Genomic DNA, 20,749 nt, shown 5'->3' on the forward strand with positions numbered 1-20,749 from the left:
GAACCAAATTGAAGCTTTTAAAAAGTAGAAAACTATATGATATCGTATGAACCAAATTGGAAATTTAACCTAAATATTGAGATTCCAATTCCACCTGTTTACTTCTTTTCCTACCAAACATTAGTTTATTTACAGATTTAGCATAAAAGAATTCTCAGATAAAACCACAAACACACACATCTTTGTAAAGAAAGAGGCAGGATTTCATAGAACATTGAAGATTAGCTTCATCACTAGACATTAATCTCACTCCAGATTCTTACCTGCATCTTGCTTTACCATTAACATATATTTGAGTAAATTTACATAAGTAGCGAACCTCGGAATCGTCATCCTCACTCCCAATCGGTGTCAAAAAACCCAGCGTCCTTCATCTCCGAATAGTATACATTCTCCAAATGCAAATCGTCCTCCTGGAGAAAATGATAAGAACCTCAAGATTACAAACAGCCATATGGTCGAAAAATAAACAATTCTTCCGAAAGGAAATGACTACAGAGGTAGAATGATATGATGAAACAACCTGGAAGAAGTCGGCAAGAAAATTTTCGTACAGAAGGGGAAGATAGAAGGCATGATAACAGACGACAGTGGCACCATACAACCTGAGACAGAAACAAAACATGATATAGATCTAAAGCAACAAGCTCTAATTTAGTAGATATTAAAGAGTGGTCAAATCACCAATCGAGTCCTTGTGGTTCTGTTTTTTTATGTCAATTTGGTCCCTCTAACGTGAATATATTAAATTTAGATCCCAATATTTTGGTTAAATCTCGCCTAACATTTCTGCCATTGCCAACATGTAGGGGTGTCAAACTTCTAATATATTGATTATATGTGTTAAACAACTGAGTTATGCGCAAGGTGACACACAAACATGTGGTATTGTTCATTTTACCTCTAAACTTCTTGGTTTGTGATCTATATTTTATCACTGTTTTCGAAAACAAACCAAATGTTGAAAACTAAAAAAAAGTAGTTTTGAAAGCTTTTATTTGTTTTGGAAATCTTGCTAAGAATTCAACTCTATTACTAAGAAAGATTCACACCATTGTAAGAAATTGAGTGAAAATAGGCTTAATTTTCAAAAACAAAAAATCAAATAGTTATCATTACCAAACTGCGTCTAAGGTTTTTCAAAATTGTGGAAGTTAATTTAAGAACACAGAGGTTGGCTTTAAGAAGTTACTTTTGCATCCGATCGTTCCAACAACTTAGGGAGATTTAACAAAAATAGTAGAGACCAAATTAAATTAAATTAAAAAAAAAAAAAAACAAAAAAAAGGTGATTTAGCCTTGCAGTTTAGGATTACCAATAACCAAAACCAGCTCCACTTCCAGCGAGCCCACAAGCAAACAGTGCCAATGCGTTCAAAGAGGCCATGATAACTACGTATCTGTAGAAAGCAGGTCTTGCTGCACAAGAATTGGTAAAAGAGTAATTGCTCACTTCAACATAACACAGCTCATTAAAGAATATACAGATAAAAGATATTGTACCTGGTAATTTCTCTCTATGGCTTGAATGGTACATGAACAATATAAAACCATAAGCTGCAGTAATCAACAGACGGTGGAGCACCCACAAGTTCCACTTTGTTCCATGTGTACTGTCGTCACTTAATACGAACAATGGAACTCCAAACCCAAACAAATAAATCGCCTAATAAAAGAGGTATGAACAAAAGAACAAAGCAAGAACCGATCAATAACATAAGAAGAATTGTTCAACACATTATACAGACCCCAAAAAAGTTGTGTACTCGAAACATTAAAGGTGAATTAAGATTGTTAGAAGTGTGTGATGAAATCTCAAAAAGCATAATCAAACCAAAATTCACTTAAGAAGAAACAAAGTCACTTGTACTAAAGCTTTACAAAAAACTACGAACTTGGTTCCTATCTTTCTCTCAAAACTACAATTTGTATGCGTACTTTAGAACTTCAGGAAAAAGTAGTATAACACATAGAATGGATCTTGTTCTAGTAGGTCCTAGGGCTTGAATTCGTACTAAGCGTATGTATCTGACTTAAAAAACATGACTTTCAACGTTGATAACTTCTTGAATGGTGAATGAAAGATGCTATTAACCAAATAAAGATGCTATTAACCAAATAAAGATGCTTTTTCAGATTTTTAATGGTGTTTAGTTATATAATCAAAAATGATTTTGAAAATTGTAAATATATTTGATAAGTGTTCATTTAAAACACAACATGATTTTCAATAGACATCCCACACAAGTTAAAGTTTAGCATAATTAACAAGGACCGATCTATTGCTATTTTTACCAACAATGGTTAAAAGAAGAGAATCGATATCACAATTTTCTTTGTAAAAAATAGAACTTTCTATTTTCAATATAATGTTCTCCAGAGCCAGACTAGAGGCAACCTGAAAACGACTTATCTAGGTAGTAATTTCATAGATATACCTTCAAAACCAAGTCCAGGCCAACAAAAATTCCTGACACGATAAATGTTCGTGCAAGCGCTTCTACACTGCCCACATTATTTCCTTGAAATAAAAACGCCAACAAACTCACTTCCAAGAATAGCATTCCAGATGTCGTGGCTAAGGACAAGACATTCCATGCTAATTCTTTTCCAGAGCTGCATTCCCACCCCTGTCAAAATCCAAGTTAGTAATAATTATGAGACCAATCATAGCACAGTATTGAATTAATTGGCAACTGAGATCCAGTGTGTGATATTGGAACCTGGCTCCTAAGTGTTTAGGCACAGTAATAACAAACACTATGCTCCCAGACAGCTTACATCATAGAGAGAATCAGAGACTCACACGAAAATGTATATAATAGTATGATAGAGGAGAAGAACACAACACAAGAATCAAGCAACAAGAGAAAATAAGATGCGGCAGATTCATGCTAAAATGTTGACAATAACATTGTAAACCCTAAATATAGAAGAGGTAAGGCATATTGGTTGAGAGTTACCATATATCATATCATCTATCCTATAATAGATGGATAATATAGATAATAACATTGCAAGTTCCAAAGGCACCAGAACAATGAAACGTTTTCGGATCATTATGTATCCTTACATACTAAAATGTTGGAGAGAGATAGAGAGAGAATTATATGCCAGTACCCAGATGAACTGATACAAATGTAGTAATTTCTAACGGTATGCATAAATTCATGATGGACAAACATTTCAAAACCACATATTACGCTTCTACCTAAATATATATTTATGTATATTATACTTTCAAGATGGATTAGGAGCCCTTCCTGGAACATTCTGATCACAACACCAACATGCAAACCCAAAGCAGTATGAATGTCCCAGAATAGATATTTCTTTGCTTTCTATTGTATGCTAAACCTTGAATGCTTTAGTTTGACATACAAAAGAGGCCTGACACCCATCCCAAAATTAAAAGTGGGCAAGAATGGAATTAGTTCTATATCGATAATAGAGTATTACAAACTTACAAGCTAAGGGAGATTTTGCATGCACCCACCTCTCTAGAATCCACTAATCGATTGTCAAAAAGATGCTCCCTTTACACTCTTTGCATGCATATCTACTACAAAATCTACCAACGCACCCCTGCTGACTAACACATATTTCCATGGGTCCTCCTACTATCAGCAATCACATATTTGCAAGCTCATTTTTTAGCATATTCAGCACCTCTCGCTAGCTTTCTATAGATATACATTTATAATTGGGATTCTATCAAGATTGAAGAAATTGAAATTCTCAAAATAATACAATAAGTTTCATAAGATATACCCATTTCCCCAAAATACAGTTAACTTGCCGATCCTAAGAGAATTGAAAAGAACCATCCGTCCACTCCAATTTGAAGCAATTACCTCAAGGGGGTGAGTTTCAAATATATCGTCTAATAAAGCCCACGGAAAACCATTACATCCACGTATTTCCACAAAACCTTAACTTTTCCTTCAAAGAAACCATCACACAAAAGTAGCAAATTATTCTCCTCAGTGAAAAACATGAAGCACGCAATTGCAGAGCCGAATTCCAAATTGTCTACATACATCTAAAGAAGAAGAAAACTCTCCAGTACCCATTACAGAAGCCAATATAAAATCATTAAAAGAGATCTTCTACCCCCAAGAAAAAGAAAGACCAGAAACAGAAAAAACACTGACAAACAACTTGCATTTAAAAAAATTATTCAAGAAACGAACCTGAAACAAGCACCAAGCGAAGTTAAGCAAGGTGACAATCCAAAGAGTCCCATAATATGCAACAATGATATAAGAACGACCATTGGAGAGCTTGGACAAACTCTTTTTGGCCCGAAATGCCAAGTAGAGAACGAAAAGAAGACTAGGAACAATCAGAAACAGTTTGTACCAAAATCCATGGCACTGGAAAAGCCAACTGTAGGAACTTGAAGTAGAATCCCCATGGTCTAGGGTTGAATTCGAACTGGTGGAAACAGGAATCGGGAGCAACGGTTCTGAACCTTGATCTCTCCGAATTTCCATAAGAAGATCGTCGATTCAATATTTGAAAGTGAAGAAATGAATTGCAAAATTTTTTCCACCAGCGGAATCGATCGTTGAGGGTAGCGCCTTTTGTGGGGTTTATATATACCACACGCCCACGGAAAGTTGTTCAAATATGCCTCTAAACTCCAACATTTCTATACATCTTATAGTATATATAATCATTACATTTACTTTTCCTATCCACGGATGCGACAAAATTAGAAAATATTAGTAAGATCGTTTTCTCTACGAACCTACAATGATTAATTAAGACGGTTTGACCTTCATGATCACGGTACAATTTACTCAACCCCTCGAACCTCTTTCGCTTAATCATGTTTCATCCACATTAACTCTATCTATCAACTCAACTTTGATAGAGCCCAATGATCATCTTTTGATTTTATGGGAAATAATGTGTATTTTAATTTTAAGGAAAAGGATGTATCACTAAATCGAACTAATAACTTTTTAGATCCATAATATTTCTATGTTTTTCTTTTGTACGTTCAAAATCAAAACATATCTATATTTGAGAAAAAAGAAAACTTGTATTGTTAATTTGTTGGAACAAAGACTTCGTCAATCCTTCTATAACCTAATAAGAAACTTCTTCTAACTTAATCCTTTTATAATCTAAATGATACTCCTTGCTTACCCATATATCTCCCTCTAAATCGAATTAATTGTAAACATTTGAAGTATAAAATTCACTATTTTCATCGTTTGAACTTGGATTACATAAAAATCCCCTAAACACTTCATAATGGTCTAATATTTGCTCTAACTATATTATATGAATTTAGGTTTAGTTTCCTTTTCGGAGAAAAATAATTCAATTTAGAACAAGAAACAATGAAATCGTTATAGAATATTTGTAAGTCTTTCTATTGGGTGCTAGCCGAACTGCAAGACAAAGATAAGCGTTTCTATTGGGTGTTAGCCAAACTGCACAACAAAGATGAAATTAAGCCTTTAAAGATGTGAATTTGAACAAAATTTTCGGAAGTCTAAACTTGATAAATATAAAAATAGTGATCAACAAGAAAGATATCACGTCAAAAATTGCAAAATTATAGCATCCATGTGAATTGAGACTTTGAAACCAAAAGAAGCTAATTCATGGCAAACTCAAAAGACAAATGAAAGGGAAATTAGGTATTGGTAGCCCTTGTGTAGATCTCCTGGCTGGCATGAGCAGACACCATTCTGATGAGACCTCTGGCCATCAAATCCTTGATTGCTCTTCTTGCAAGAGATCCGTTGATCTGAAAATTCAAATGCCATAAAATCATTTGTCAACTTACAGCTTGCAGTTCAATCAAATCATGTTCCCAAACAACATACACTTGAGTTTGAATAACGTGTCTAATGCTTATCAGCCGCAACACTTGGTCCACTTATTGGACATGTATCGAACACTTCTTAGTAAGACAAATGTGTTAGACATGTATAGAATAGTGAGTAGAGACTAAAAAGACACATGACCCATTTACTTTGAGTTTATGGTAGGTGTCAAGTGATCTGTAGCCCCGAGTCTAGGATCCAGGGATTCTTCCCATCAATGCTAATAAGCCCAAGGGACTGAGGCATACAACTCAGACCCTTTACTCGAAACTGACAGTAGGTATAAAAATGATATATGTTGAACATCCATATATTTCTTTTTTTAAAAATAAAAGAAGTGTCAAGTAGAGTAGACTAGGAGATCCTTCATGTGATGGTTCATAGAGTTTGATTCTAGAATTCATATTCACAATTGGAGAAATGATATTTGGAGTAGGAAGAATGCAGTATTCGTTATCATAGATGATTAGGTATTTGATACTAACCTAATGTTGTCCAAATGAATTTGGATCTCATGTTTCTCAACAGAATCCATGTCTAACATAAGTTTGGATAGGAGTAGTACTGAATGAATCAAACATTTTAAACATAGTTTTTAATGAAAAAGTATGAACATTGTTCATATCGTGAACTTGTAAGAAACCATTGTGAATCTGTGATGAAATCTACGAGCAAGAAAAAATCAGAAATCATATTCCACATTATGGATAAGAAGATACTGAAAAACGTACCCTTAACCTATCGGACAAGATTGAAGGAGTGACAAGCTTGTACTTGGGAACTTCAACAAGAAGCTTGTCATAAGTTCCTTGATCGAACAAAACCATGTTGTTGACCTTCTCCTTTTGCTTTCCCTTACTCCACTTCTGTTGTATGAACAACAAACAGAATTAAAAACAAGAAAACTGCATTATCTTAAAAGTTAATAAAAAAAGAAAAGGAAACCAAAACAAACGATTGTAGTTCATGGTGTCCATAAATTTTCCTCTTATTTATCATCCTAATCCTCATAAAGCTTGAAAGCAAACAAATTCTAGTAAAAGGGGCAGAAACCCATTTCACACAGGACATCATAGTATCATAGACAAACTAAAACAAACAACATAACAAATGTTTTCAAAACCCTTCCAGCCTAGACGATATAACACTCCCAAAAGTAACCTCGGCATTACACAACGAAATCTTAACATAATTCAAAACAAAGTTCAGCTATGAATTTAAATATAGTTGGGAACGTCACCTTCTTCTTCTGCTTTCCTCCGCCAGATTTGGCAGGCTTGGAAGACGGTGGAGGAGCCTTATCCTTCTTTGGCGCCTAACACAATCATCAAATCGAGAAGAGTAAGTAAGTGAACTGAAGATTCCGATTCACGAAAAAGGAAGAGAGTAGACAAGAGTTTTACCATGGAATCGAAGTTGCACCGCCGGAGTTGGATGTGCTGATGAAGATGCAGAAGAGAAGAGAGGAACGCCGAACGAATTCAGAGATGGTTGAGACTTAGGTCAATAAAAACCCTCAAAGTAGGGTTTCGAAATTTACTAAATGGGCTGAATATTGGCCCAATTTGGATTTTATCTCTGCTGGGCTTCTTGTGTCGGCCCAATTCTTTATTCTCCTTAATAATATGTTAATTTACGAACAAACCAAAAATATTTAGGGTCCGTGTAATAAAATAAGAAAATTTCATGATGCGCAATTATTTTTTTATAAAAAATATATGTTCTTGTGATTTATATTTTCTTTAGATTTATTAGTCCCAAACCATCTCGATGCAATTAAGGCTCGAGATCACGTAAGTAAAGGCAAAAATCTTTCATCACAGGACATTTAGGGGCAATGTATGTCCAAGATTGAATAAAATAAAGACATAGTTCGTTCATCCTAGACCATCTCGGTGCAATTAAGGTTAAAGATCGAATAACTAAAGGCATAATTTTTTCATCCCAAAGCATCTCGAATAATGCATGCTCGAAATTGAATAAAATAAAGGCATAATTCTTCCCCAGAGCTATCTCGATGCCACTAGGGGCCAGATACAATAACTAAAGAAAAAATTCTTTCATCCCAAGACATCTTGCAGCATAGTATGCCCGATATCGTGTAAACAAAATCCACACGATCATGTATTGCGTGTGTGACCAATTTATCATTTGTTGATTGAGGTAATTTTAATATTTTACATGTTTCCATTTTCAAAATTGTTTTATATAGTATAAATATTTTGACAGCTTATTATATTTTTTAAAAACCCCATATAAAAACAATATTTTTAAGAGAAAATCTTAGACGAAAAATTATCTAATTTGAAAGATAACAAATAAGGTAAATCTCCGAACACATTAAACATTAAAAAAACAAAAAACAAAAACAAAAACAATTTAACAAGATAAATAATTCGACTATTTGATTAATTATAGGATTATTCTATAAAAGAAATCAAATAAATGAACATTTTGTTAAACAAATGTAATAAACATATTACTCATACTTGGTTAAATGATAAATCCAATGTAAAAAAAAAACTCTATTAAAATGGACTTAGGTCAATAACATTTATAAATTCACCACAACTTTATAAATAAGTAAGTTTATTCTAACACTTAAATATTCGATGTGTATACACATTTTAATTTTATGTATAATATCTTTTTCTCAAATTACAATTTTTTTTTTAAAAATTAGAAGGAAATGGAGGGGCCACGTGCTTCACGTGCGATGGATCTTCTTTGAAATTACGAAAGTACCCTAAAGAACGGAAAAATGGAGCGAACTACACCGACCAAAATTTAATTCACTATTTGAAGGATTAACACAACGAGTCCTCTATATAAATTTCCAAAATCCCTAAGCTTTCTTCATTTCTAGACTCTTCGTTCCCATTCAATCTCACCTGCCTTCTCTTTCTTCTGTCCAAGGGGTGTTCTGAGGTCAGCTCTCTCTCTCTCTCTCTCCCATCGTTTCTTGCCTTTCACATCCATTGTTTTTCTTTAATTTTATATGGGTTTAGCTGTTTTAGTTCCTTCTAATGATGTATTCCTCGAAATTTTGTACGAAATTTTACATATATTCAGCTTAAATTATTGGTTATATGCTTCCCGATGATGTGATTCGGCCTTCTATTAGTGGGGTTTTGTACTGTTCAATGCGTATCAAGACTGTGTTAGTTGTTTTTGTTCATTATTCGATATCGTTGACTGATTTTAGATTGTATTGAACTTGTGGGTACTCATAATAATCGGTCTAATTTTATACCCACCTTGCAGAATTTTGAGCTCGGTCTTGTCTTTTCGTTTTACTTTGAAGTGGTATGCTTTTTTGTAATTAGGGTGAGATGAGACTCATTTCTTTTGTTGAGCTTGTTTTCTTGTGTGTTCCCTTGTATATTCTTTCATTTCTCTCAATGACAGAGGGTTTTTTTTTCTTTTTTCTTTTTTTTTTTTCTTGTGTAAAAATACATTGCTCGACTAATTATTTTGGTCATTTCTGTACATGAATTGAAGTTATGAATTGCCAAAATGATGTTGTGAAGGAGATCGTAATTTAATGGTGTCATATTCTTAATTCATTGTTTTCATTTGTTGATCTCATGTTTTTGTTAGTTTTATTCTAATTATGTTGAAGTGTGTTAGATCACAGGAAAGATGGTAAAGGCTGTGGCTGTTCTTGGAAGTAGTGAGGGTGTGAGTGGAACTATCTTTTTTACCCAAGAAGGAGATGGTAATCTGGTTAATGGTTTCGTCTACACGGTTTATGTTCATTTCTTTTCTGTCTTGTACTTAGTCCAAAGAGTTTTCAGGTCCAACCACTGTTACGGGCAATGTTTCTGGTCTCAAGCCCGGGCCTCATGGATTCCATGTTCACGCCTTAGGTGACACAACCAATGGCTGCATGTCGACTGGTATCGTTTTAGACATCTAAGATCTTTCATTTGGCCTTTCTATTTTGAAGGAACGTTGATGTTTGTTAAAAAATTGAATATAGATCCTTTCATTTATCTTAACATTAAAATTTCTCAAAATATTTACAGGGCCACATTTCAACCCTGCTGGAAAGCAACATGGTGCTCCCGAGGACGAGAACCGCCATGCCGGTGATTTAGGGAACATTATCGTTGGTGAAGATGGTATATTTCACATTCTTTTACAATTCGTTGAATATGTTTTATTCTTGGCGTGTTATGTTCCATTTCCTTTTTAGTGAATCTTTTACATTATAATGGCTTAAGGTATATTTATAAAAGTATGCTATTTTGTGTTGTTTTAGATTTTTCCTTTATATTTACCCAATTTGATGCTGGATCTCATACCTTATTCAAACATTGTTCTATTGATTTAGTGGTTAAATGCTAATACTTTGAATATTTTGTACAGGCACGGCTAACTTCACCATTACTGACAACCAGGTTTGCCCCTATTTAATTAATCTTGTTAGGGCATCCAATAGTAAGGGTTTTACTCCTTTTTCTGAGCTTTAGATCATATATGCAGATTTCTCTCTGTGGAAAGGACTCCATTATCGGAAGGGCGGTTGTGGTTCATGGAGACCCTGATGATCTTGGCAAGGGTAATTTGTCTAACCATTTGCTACCTTGATAGTTCTTTGAGCTTTTACAAATAGTATATTTCTGGGCTATATCTACCATATTCAAACCCAAAAGAGAACTCTCAATTAGCTAGGCTGTACAACAGGGAAGTGTCTATTTTTGGAATAATTTGTAGTGAAAATCTCCCTTGTTTTGCTTTTTTTTTTTTTTTTTTTTTTACATCTATGGTGCTTATGAACACGCTTGTAGAACGGTAGTATGGCTAGAGTAATTATGTAACAGAGTTAAAATGATTAAATGGGGCAATCAGAACACACATAACATACAAGATGATTGGTTGGTTGACGATTATTGATAGATAGTACATAGGATATCAGAACCAACTTTAAGATAAGAATACTGCATTTAGATGCTTTCTTGAGGTTGTATTCCCTTTGTGGAGATATTGGGTGTTCCATGCTTTCTAATATTTGGCATAAGGTTGAGGTGATAGTTTGTGAATATTAGATTTTTCATATATATTCACTCTTCAGTTGTTGGGTTTGGAAATTTGAAAAAGCAATTATCAATTTTTAAAAGGGGGGAAATACCATGGTAGGGATCAGATTTAGGACTGACAACCATGTTCAACTATCACTGGAGTCTAAAATCTCAAGCTAATATGATAGGTAATAGGAAGTTTAAGTTTAAGTATTCTTCACTCAAAATTTTCAAGTTCGAAGTAATACTATGTAGCTTCAGAAAAAAAGTTATGTCATCCAGAAGAGCTTTGTGAGAAAGCTTTTGTAGAGTGGTCGATTGATTCAGGTGCACCCAAATGTGTTTTTAAGAATGCAAAGTATTAATTATTCTTAATATTAAACACATTTTATTATTGTATTTTTGCTAAAAGTGCCCTAAAGCATTCTGAGATTGTACCTTTTTATGCATATTCTCATCAGTGGTCATTTTTGACATATAGGTGGACATGAACTCAGCTTAAGTACAGGAAATGCTGGTGCTAGAGTAGCCTGTGGTATGCAAATTCAATTCCTAAGAAATATTACTTTTTCTTCCATTCAACAATTCCCTTTCAAAGTTATCTGCCGTTGTCCATATTTCTTGATCGCATTTGTTGTCTTTTTATTTCCAGGCATTATTGGTCTGCAAGGTTAAGATTTGTTGCCTTCGTTGCCGTTTCTATTGAAGCATTGAACCCAAATGCTATCTAGTGCTTCCAAGAATATTCCTAAACTCGCGTGAATGAATAAAAACACAGCACTGTACTTTTTCTTTTTCTTTTACTTTTTTTGTGACGATTAGATCTTTTACTTATCCATACTTGTCTGCTGTTTTATTATTATATTTCTGGAAATTCGGTTTCTTTTTTTCTTTTCAAATCACACACACACATACACATAATCTAAACTAGAAGCCTCACAGGTTACACGAAAGGAAAAATCATTCAGAGTGGAAACCTACTAGTTGACCCTATGAGAGTTAGCTGTGTGAGAAGCTAGTTTCTCTTTGATTTTATTTCCAATTCCTTTTAGTATATGGTACAAGTAAACAGTTTCTATCAGTGGTTGCTAGGAGAGACCCTTATTTGACAAGGACTTCATTTAAAATACACAAGATAAATCTACTCTGCCTTTTGATCCTCTGTATAATCTTTCTTCTAGTCACTAAAGTTTAGACATTCATTTTGAACGAAAGTTAGACCATCTGTCAAGGAAAGCTTGAATTGGATGACCAATGTACGTATTCCGACCGCGCAGAACCATATTCCATATTCCTTCTTTTTTGGAAGGTCCACCAATAGGGGGGATTTGTTTGGTTTTATTTGATAGGAATTGAAGGAATATATTAAAGGAGAAAAGTGATAGAAAAATGTTATCAACAAAGGTCAAATGGTTGAAAACATGAAGACTAGCACAGAAGGTTTAAGAAGGAAGAATAACGTAGATTAGAAGGAATTTTAATGGCCTTTTCAACTAGATAGATATGAGAGGAATATTTTGGCTGGGGTTTTCTAATTTGGATAATGGGTATTCTTTCGATGCTGCTGGCTACTCAATCCTAATTAATTACTTTTCCTAGCTCTTGATGGTTGCTACTCGATCCAAACTACAACTTTTCACGTCATTTTAATTAAAATCGAATGAAAAGTTTTGTTATGTTTGGTTTAACCATCAAATAGATTTTCACACATCAAGTAAGCAAATACAGATTTATTTGTTTTCTTGGTTTTGGTTGTGATATTTGAGGGGAATTTCTTGGAGGTATACTACCTTGTTCCCTTGATCAAAACAGTAACACACTTCTAAGACTTGATCGAAGCATTGGGGACTAGCTTGCCCAATTCCCTTGATTAAAACACTTCCTACTCATGTAAAGGTAGCGAAGAAACATTTTTCACTAATTCAAATGTACATTTAGTTTATAAAAAGGTGGTTATAGAAGTTTTTTTTTTTTTTTAATATTTTAACTCATTATAAAATCCGTTTAAGATACTCCAATGAAAAACCCTTGAGAATATGTTCGAAAAGCTCCGTTAGACTATAAACCATTGGAGTTTTAGGTTTGATAGTGATAGTGAATGAGTTGGAGATCCTATGACATTTTTTGGTAAGCATTCTAAATTCAAAAATTTAAAAATAAGGGATTTAATCTAATTCGATCCAAAATAAGGTTAAAATATATTAAATATCTCTCAATTTTTAAAAGTTTAAAATGCCTTTGAACTTCTAAAAGGGATTAAAAAGTATATAATTTTGGATAAAAAAACGAAGTTAAACTTCTTAATTATTAAATTTTTTTTTGTATATCACAAAATTTAAAGATATCTCACAAGTATTTTTTTTTACAATAATTATCGATTCATAAATATTATATTTCATTAAAAAAGTATATTTAATTCTTAATTCACCAGCTCTAATAACAAATTTAAATATCCAAAACTGAAATAGAATTTTATTTTTCTGTTCTTAATTTTTTTGCCAAATACTTCAGATATTTCAAGTCATGAAGGAGGTTAGTTTTCTTATAATTCTAACCAAGAAAACTACAAAGCACCTCAGATAATTGGAATTTATTCCTTTTCTTTCTTCTTTTTTTGACAATTTAAGAACATGGAACAGTGTATTTCGGTTGATTTTTTAACTTCATGTAATATAATTTTAAATTTGTCTGACCACGAAATCCACCAATAGATTTTAAAAACATAATCTGAATCATTAAATCTGAAAAACAAATTTGAATTTCCCTCCATTCCGACACTTCAATTATATATATTTCCAATTTCCCAAAACTGTTTTTGAAATCTATACATATTACAGGTGAATAAATCCTAAAAACAAAAACAGAAAGAAAAAACTATCTTATAATAAAGGTATTGACCCAATCGAAATGTTAAAGGTGTAGACTATCTTATAACAAAGGTATCAATCCAATCGAGATGTAGAATATGATGGTAAAGGCATGAAATATGATAAAGATGTTGTGAATGATAATCTAGTAGATAAGCTAAAGAAACATCCCGATGTGTTCACTTTGTGTCTTTGCATTCTAATATTTATCTCTTAGATCATTGTCTTGTTATGTTAATGAAAAGTTTGCTTCCGTGAGAAAGAAAAATGAAATAAAAGAAAAAGGCACCAAGGTCATAAGAAGGCTACAAGGGACAACCCTATAATAACCAACTTCACACATTTTTCTCTTTTAGAAAAGAATGAGAATACAAAAATTTAACCCATTTCCATATTGTCCTTCGCACTATACTATCATTGTCATATTACCAAAATAAAAACTCACAACCAAATACAAAAAACAAACCATAACGATTTGTACCAAAAATAAGAGGGCAGCAAACAGGCAAGAGAGAATCAACAAATTCCGACAGCTCTGCTCCACGCCATTCCTGGCAAACATGCGATACACAACGCCTGCCCTTGTCCGCTGCTCGAAAACTTGACATGACTAAGTAATTTATCCATCTTGATTTACATATCTTACATTGTTTGAAGCATCCTAAGCGGGGGGGTTTGTTCTCAGTGCCGACCCCTCTCGGTCGGTGATCCTGGAACAAAGGGAACAAAACCCCGACCCCCAAACATTGGACGCATGAAAGAATCGTCGAACTTTCGCCAGTAGCGATGAACGGTGTGTGTAGGAGTCGCAAGGAGTGCACGTATACTGCTTGGACGAGGAACATGGGGACTGTCAAGATCCAGCTCTGAATCCTGTGCACTTCCGAGTAGTGGAACCGAGAATGACTTTGGAGTCCCAGGGTCCGATAGCATGCTGGTGGTGTGTTTTGGTTGAGGTATCAAACAGTTAATAAGAGGCTTGGTCAATAATCCAAACACCTGTTGACAATCATCGCCATATACAAGAAAAATCATGAACAAAGCTATATAACATGAAAAACGACACACAGATTCTTCGGGCTCAACGATCATACAAAACACAAAAGAAAAAAGGAAAAAAGAAAGAATGATTGACCCAAAAACTCGGGTTAATAGGTGAAGGAAAATTGATATAATATCATCCTAACACTTGTGGCTTGAAATATGTAGAAGAAATAACATTTGAGAAATTTGAACACAAAACCTCCTGAATCACTTGCTTACCATCGTGCTCAAGAGGACAACAGTGATGGTACTGGTGATCATCATTGCATTCCCTCGAAGTTGAGTGTGCCCAGCTCTAGTGAACTGTATTTACAAAGAAACATAGAATAATCACCAGCAATGGATTTAGTAATAATGGTTTTTCATAAAAGTACTTTTAAGTAAACAATGATATACGAGCTGGATCAAAAAGTACTGTAAAGTTGAGAAAAAAGAAGACAAATTAAAAATTTTGAAATCAGATAGAAAATTTCAAGAACTGCTTTTTCGCTCTTTCGACTTTTCGGAACTCAAACATCCATGGTACAAGAATATGCAGATATCCATACCACAGAATTACATCTTCATAACAATAAATTGGAACAATGCAACACAAGAGTTTATTGTTGCCCACAAACTACCTGATGATAAGCTAAAGCAATAGAGACAGCCCCTCTCATGAGACCAGCCCACCAAATGATAACCTACAGTAGCAAGAAGTTGATGGTTTAAAAGCAGGAACAAAATCGCCAAGTAAAACCAAGGTCAAAGCATGCATACTTGTTCCCGGAAGGTAATTTTCTCGCCAGATGATTTTTTAGCTAAGTTTGATATAAATGACAATGGAAAAACAAAAGCAGCTCTTCCAACCATAACAAGGCCTAGTAATATTGCGCTCACAGCAACTGATGTCCCCGGACTGCAATATCAAATAAGAAGACGGTGAATGAAAAGCAAGCAAAGCATAGTTAATATGTGATGCATTCAGTTGACTAACTTATAAGTTATACGTCCACCTGATCATAGCTCAATTTGTTAAGGCTATTCCCTTGACTAAGAGGCTAGAGTTCGAATACTCTACTTTGCACGTGATTGAAGTAAGGAAAAAGAAAACTTGCCATACCTATCACTAACAAAGCTCCACTTTTCAATGTCCAATGCATCCATGCCGACATAGACGAAGATAAATGTCTCAGAAATGAAGGATAATGTGGCAAAAGCATGCCTGTTATAGCAGATAAAAAGATGCTTTAGTTAACAAGCATCACTTTGAGAGAATTACATAAGTTTGGAAGAATTTCATACTTGGTGGTAACTCTTGAGCTCTCAGTCACATTATGCCAGGTATAATGTGACATTACAATTCCACAAAAGAACACCGTGAGAATGCCACTCAAATCTAATAACTGCAAAATATCCACCAAGTAAAAGCAAAGATGGTTATTGACAATGTATATATAAGCAAGTAGAGTTCGATCTAGTAATACCAAATACTTACTTCAGCCAGCATATAAGAAAGATATGCCATGAGTATCATAAGAGCGACCTCACGATCTGTCGAGTGCCTGAATTTTATCAGTACATTAAACAATGAAAGTTGCTTCATTCCATCAAACTCCTTGTGAAACGAGAAACAATAATACTTCCCAAACACATGGGTGGCAGCAAAAAGAAACGGAAAGCTGTATCATTACAGATAAGGGGAAATCCGCATACTAAATTGTTGCTTGGGTTTCTTTCTTTTTCTTATTTGGGTATAATAATAGAAAGAGTTTACAGAAACAATGTCCAATGTAATGTTTAATCAGTATAAGACTTATCCGCATGCATGCCACTACTAGATGAAGGGTTTCAATGAATATTCTTTGGTTTCATAACTGGATATCTTTTGCCAGCATAGGTTAACTACTACTACAACTCCCATGCCATTTCCACTCCCAGGGTGTATCTTTTCAGATCTATGAGAGTCATCGTACATAATCAACCATCAATAACAGATTAAAATCATAGAAACACCATTAATCGTCAATATTCTTGAAACTATTGATAACAAAATGGATCTTCAATTATTAGGAATTATGAAAGCGCAAATAATTATTGCACTGCCACCTGTTACTTGTTGGTCACCCAATCATGCATTAAGAATGGTCAAAAAGAGTCTAAATGAAGAATAATTTAAAAAACCTTAGTTCGAAAAGATATATACCTGCCAAAATATAACTTTTTGATTACATATGCACTCAGCAAGCCAACCTGTAAGCGTACATGTATGTGATTTGTTGTTAATATTACAACAAACAGTTTACTTGCATCCACACAAAACGGTAGAGAGAGATTGATGAAGAGGGAGAGGACTCACAAATACTCCGAGTAAAGTGCTTGTTGAAAATAAATAAAAGAAGCTCCCAATAAAATTTAAAGCAACTGTTGCATCAACTTTACTGAGATCTAAGCTCTGAATTGCATTGAAAAGCACCACAGATGTGGCGTCATTCACTACACCCTCCCCAAATACTAGACTGTAAAGTAGAGGGGTTTCATCCTGGTTTAATATCTGCACCATCAAATGTATAAAGTTCCTTTAGATGCCCAGCTAGACTTCAATACAAATGAACAAAGTATATCATTGCTACATCTCACACCTGCAACGTGCATACAGAATCTGTTGCGGCAAATATAGCTCCAATTGCTGCAGTTGAATATTAAGGCATAAGTGTTAAAAGAGAAAAGATCAACTACAGAGACGACAGAAAAGGAGATACGTAAGAAATAAGGATGTACCTAAAATATCAGCAATATCTAGAGATCCAACATCCATTTTCTTAAAGAACTGAAAAGCTCCTGTATCAGGCACCACAATTGTATAAGGCACCGATTAGCAGAAAAAGAAGATTTTCTGGTTGCTTTTGTTTAACTTTTCTTTTAAAAGGAAATTTTAGACCATCAAGACTTCGGAGAAATTGTAAGGTTCCAGAGTAGTATTAAGCATCAGCCTCAAGCAAAAAATAATTGATAATTAACTACAGAAAATTATTGACAATGAATGAACAGTATGAGAAAGATTTTCTCATCATTGTTCAACTGTCACTACCAAAATTAAGTATTCATAATATGGAAGAATATAAGATAAGAAACAGAAGTATAGTCTGAAGATATACCTAACGAGATGATTAAACAAGAGACTAATGTACCAATTGCGCCAAACATCATAATGGTCATAAAGTTAACGAAGAACTGCTTCTTTTTCACCTGAAACCTGATGCAGAAGGAGGAGATCAGCCAAGACAACAGCACAGGGACAGAGTAGTATGATATGCTAGACTAAAAGTAGCCTTTATCCAGAACGCCGTTGCTAGATGAGCTTTTTTTACAAAAGAGGGCTATTAGAAAAGAAAAACAATAAAAATTGGCTAAAATCTAAATCAACCTCAATGGAAGATGTTCACTTAAACTTCTAGGACAACATACTGGATCGGAATTTTAGGTTACCATGCACAGCACAAATGACGACAAGTTCAATTCTACAATCTGAATTCTTTCTAAATAAACCAGCATACAGCAACAAGTACAGAACAAATGTACTTGTGGTCATGGTCAACAATTATGCATGAAGAAAAAAAAGTCACCCATTGCTTATGATTTATAGAAGGACCATAACTAGTATAAATTTGTTCCAGGCATCACGAATCAGATGATCCAGAAACTTTACCCGGCGTTGAATATAATAGGTGGCAGAAGATAAATGAAGAACGTATCTTCACTAAAGAGCAATAGATGCGAACTTTTCCCACCACTAACTAGTAGAATGATAACTCCAGTAAACAAACCCTGAAACAAAAAGGTAAAACGGTAATTTAACTAACACCATCAAGATCCATGATAGCAAAGTTAATCTTCTATTTATCCTTTTTTTCCTTTTTGATTTTTTATGATCAAAAGAGATAAGATGAGAATAACAAACTCACAATGAAGAGTGCAGTGATGGACTCATTCATCCACCGGGTCTCCTCAAGAAGATGACCAATGACAATACAAGCACAGAGAAGTGCCACAAACAAGTTAATGGAAACAACAGAAGCATGATCAGAAGTGGACAACGCTTGCCATTTAGACACAACATAACTCAAAATGGGAGTCATTTTATCAGCCACTTCGATGAAAGAATCGTATGTCCCACAAAAAGAATCCAAAACCAAAATATTCCCACTTCCTTTATACAACAGAATATACAGAATCTAGGTCTCCGAACTGTCCATCTCAACAACTATTCATCCTCATAAACAATGAAATCCTGCATTCCAACACCATTTAAAATAAACTGTTTAGATTGGATCAAAAGAACATTAAATCCTACTGAAACATTCAATGAATTATTAAACCAAGATAAATCACGCAACCCCAAATATAAATTAACTAATTAAGAAACCAGATATCCTTGCCACTGCATAAAATTCAACGATTCAACCAAATTTCCTTTATTATTCCTCTTTGCTCTGTTCTCTGAGCAACAAGAAATCCAATAAGAACACACAAAAACTCTCATGCATTGAAATGGATAGAAAGAAATCACAATCAAATACTCACCTACAAAGTTGTAATCGACACAACATTCACCAAACAAAGCTCAGGAATCTTCCTCAATTCAAAGGACCACGAAACCCAATGGGCAAAATTCAAAAGAGCATCAGAAAATTAAAAAAAAAAAAAAAAAAAACCAATCCCAAGTTGGAATTTCTTGAAATCAGGAAGCTTCCAGCCCCTATATTCAATCAAGACGAAGCGTCTCGAAGAGAATCAAGAGCCCGAGAGCTTCAACCCAAAGGACACGGAAAGATTAGAAACTAACGAATTGGAAATGAATCATGAAAACATAAACACGGAGAAATAAGTGAAATTGTGGCCCAAAATCAACTGATGTTCAAATCAAATCAACGGAGAGAGAGATAAAAAAGAAGAAAAAAAAAAAGAACTTTTGGGTATGAAAATTCTAGAAAGATTAGAGAAAATGAGAAGAATTAGAAAGAAAAACCAGAAACAAAAAACAGATTTTTAGAGAGAGAAAGCAGAGAGAGGCGTATGGTGCGGAGGAACAGAGTGGAAGAGAGAGAGATAGGGGACATAAACGGCTCATATGAGTTCTTTTATACTACATCTCACATGAACTACACACAATACACATCTCCAATCTTCACCCTTCATCATACCATCCAACATTTCAAACAAATTATTGGACACCGTCATTCATGGTAGAATAATACAATTTTTTTCGTATTTATATCTATTCAACATCATATTGCAACCATCTCATGTATAACGTTTGATTATGATATCTAATCTATCAAATTTGAGTTAGTTTTTGTTCAATCGTATCGACGTAGAAATATGATCTTTATTCTATAAATCGGATGTTTAATTCCTCGTGTTATTCTACTAATTTTTGTATGTAATATTCCTTTCAAATGTTATCGATTACATCTAATAATACTAGATTTATTGAGTTTGTGATTTTGAGAATAAATCTTTCGACTGAAATAAAATTTTGTTAAATTATAAATTTGTTTTTAAAGATTTTCTAATAGAATTTTAAAAAGTATTAGGATTCCTTTTAAACGTAATCTACGACTTATTAACACAATTTTTTTTAATCCGATCTAAAATATTCCTACCGCACATGTCATAGATCTAAAAAAATGTTACTTATAGATTTAACTATACGATTTATTTGATTTCTTAACTTTTAAAACTACAAATTTAGTCATATATCTCTAATATAACATTAATTATAAATTTTTATCTAATATATAAATGAATTAAAAGATAAAAATTTCACAACTCAAGTTAAAAACAAAATAATTGTACACTAAATAATTTAGACACCAAATAAATATAATTCTAAAAATTTAGGGTTAAATTTACAATTTAACATAAAAATATAAAACAATTTGTAAAAATCACTCTCGAAAACTAGCAGTAGTCGCAATCACATCTT

General features: G+C 33.8%; 4 protein-coding genes across 12 annotated transcripts; 1 reads left to right on the top strand and 3 right to left on the bottom strand.

Annotated features, from left to right (window-relative positions):
• Nucleotides 1–42: 42 nt before the first annotated feature.
• On the bottom strand, nt 43–4,655 carry LOC103492224 (protein CANDIDATE G-PROTEIN COUPLED RECEPTOR 2). Its single transcript, XM_008452512.2, has 6 exons — nt 4,194–4,655; nt 2,439–2,630; nt 1,504–1,666; nt 1,317–1,419; nt 524–605; nt 43–413 (listed from the first exon to the last, which is right to left on the bottom strand). The coding sequence occupies exons 1-6, from the start codon at nt 4,494–4,496 to the stop codon at nt 336–338; spliced, it is 921 nt and encodes a 306-aa protein (XP_008450734.1). The 5' UTR covers nt 4,497–4,655; the 3' UTR covers nt 43–335.
• An 843-nt stretch (nt 4,656–5,498) lies between these two features.
• On the bottom strand, nt 5,499–7,397 carry LOC103492227 (40S ribosomal protein S25-2-like). 2 transcript variants are annotated; one of them, XM_017045442.2, is made up of 4 exons: nt 7,250–7,397; nt 7,087–7,161; nt 6,578–6,712; nt 5,499–5,767 (listed from the first exon to the last, which is right to left on the bottom strand). In XM_017045442.2, exons 1-4 carry the CDS (start codon nt 7,250–7,252, stop codon nt 5,654–5,656), a joined length of 327 nt encoding a protein of 108 aa, XP_016900931.1. In that variant the 5' UTR covers nt 7,253–7,397; the 3' UTR covers nt 5,499–5,653. The 2 variants fall into 2 exon arrangements, with proteins under 2 accessions (XP_016900931.1, XP_050937245.1); XM_051081288.1 differs by having other exon boundaries at nt 6,578–6,709; nt 7,250–7,371.
• A 1,225-nt stretch (nt 7,398–8,622) lies between these two features.
• On the top strand, nt 8,623–11,744 carry LOC103492226 (superoxide dismutase [Cu-Zn]). 8 transcript variants are annotated; one of them, XM_008452514.3, is made up of 8 exons: nt 8,623–8,774; nt 9,477–9,564; nt 9,644–9,745; nt 9,875–9,970; nt 10,218–10,249; nt 10,335–10,410; nt 11,352–11,405; nt 11,523–11,744. In XM_008452514.3, exons 2-8 carry the CDS (start codon nt 9,489–9,491, stop codon nt 11,543–11,545), a joined length of 459 nt encoding a protein of 152 aa, XP_008450736.1. In that variant the 5' UTR covers nt 8,623–8,774; nt 9,477–9,488; the 3' UTR covers nt 11,546–11,744. The 8 variants fall into 8 exon arrangements, with proteins under 8 accessions (XP_008450736.1, XP_050937249.1, XP_050937246.1 ...); XM_008452515.3 differs by having other exon boundaries at nt 8,652–8,774; nt 9,484–9,564; XM_051081291.1 differs by having other exon boundaries at nt 8,652–8,764; nt 9,469–9,564.
• Nucleotides 11,745–14,031: 2,287 nt separating this feature from the next.
• Nucleotides 14,032–19,943, bottom strand: LOC103492225 (sodium/hydrogen exchanger 2). Its single transcript, XM_008452513.3, has 15 exons — nt 19,345–19,943; nt 18,726–19,051; nt 18,470–18,588; nt 17,919–18,016; nt 17,542–17,601; nt 17,403–17,449; nt 17,120–17,314; nt 16,967–17,013; nt 16,259–16,325; nt 16,066–16,166; nt 15,884–15,985; nt 15,541–15,679; nt 15,402–15,464; nt 15,001–15,084; nt 14,032–14,736 (listed from the first exon to the last, which is right to left on the bottom strand). The coding sequence occupies exons 2-15, from the start codon at nt 18,897–18,899 to the stop codon at nt 14,419–14,421; spliced, it is 1,614 nt and encodes a 537-aa protein (XP_008450735.2). The 5' UTR covers nt 18,900–19,051; nt 19,345–19,943; the 3' UTR covers nt 14,032–14,418.
• Between the last annotated feature and the right edge of the window lie 806 nt (nt 19,944–20,749).

Source organism: Cucumis melo, chromosome 2, assembly GCF_025177605.1.
Source record: "Cucumis melo cultivar AY chromosome 2, USDA_Cmelo_AY_1.0, whole genome shotgun sequence".
NCBI lineage: Eukaryota > Viridiplantae > Streptophyta > Magnoliopsida > Cucurbitales > Cucurbitaceae > Cucumis > Cucumis melo.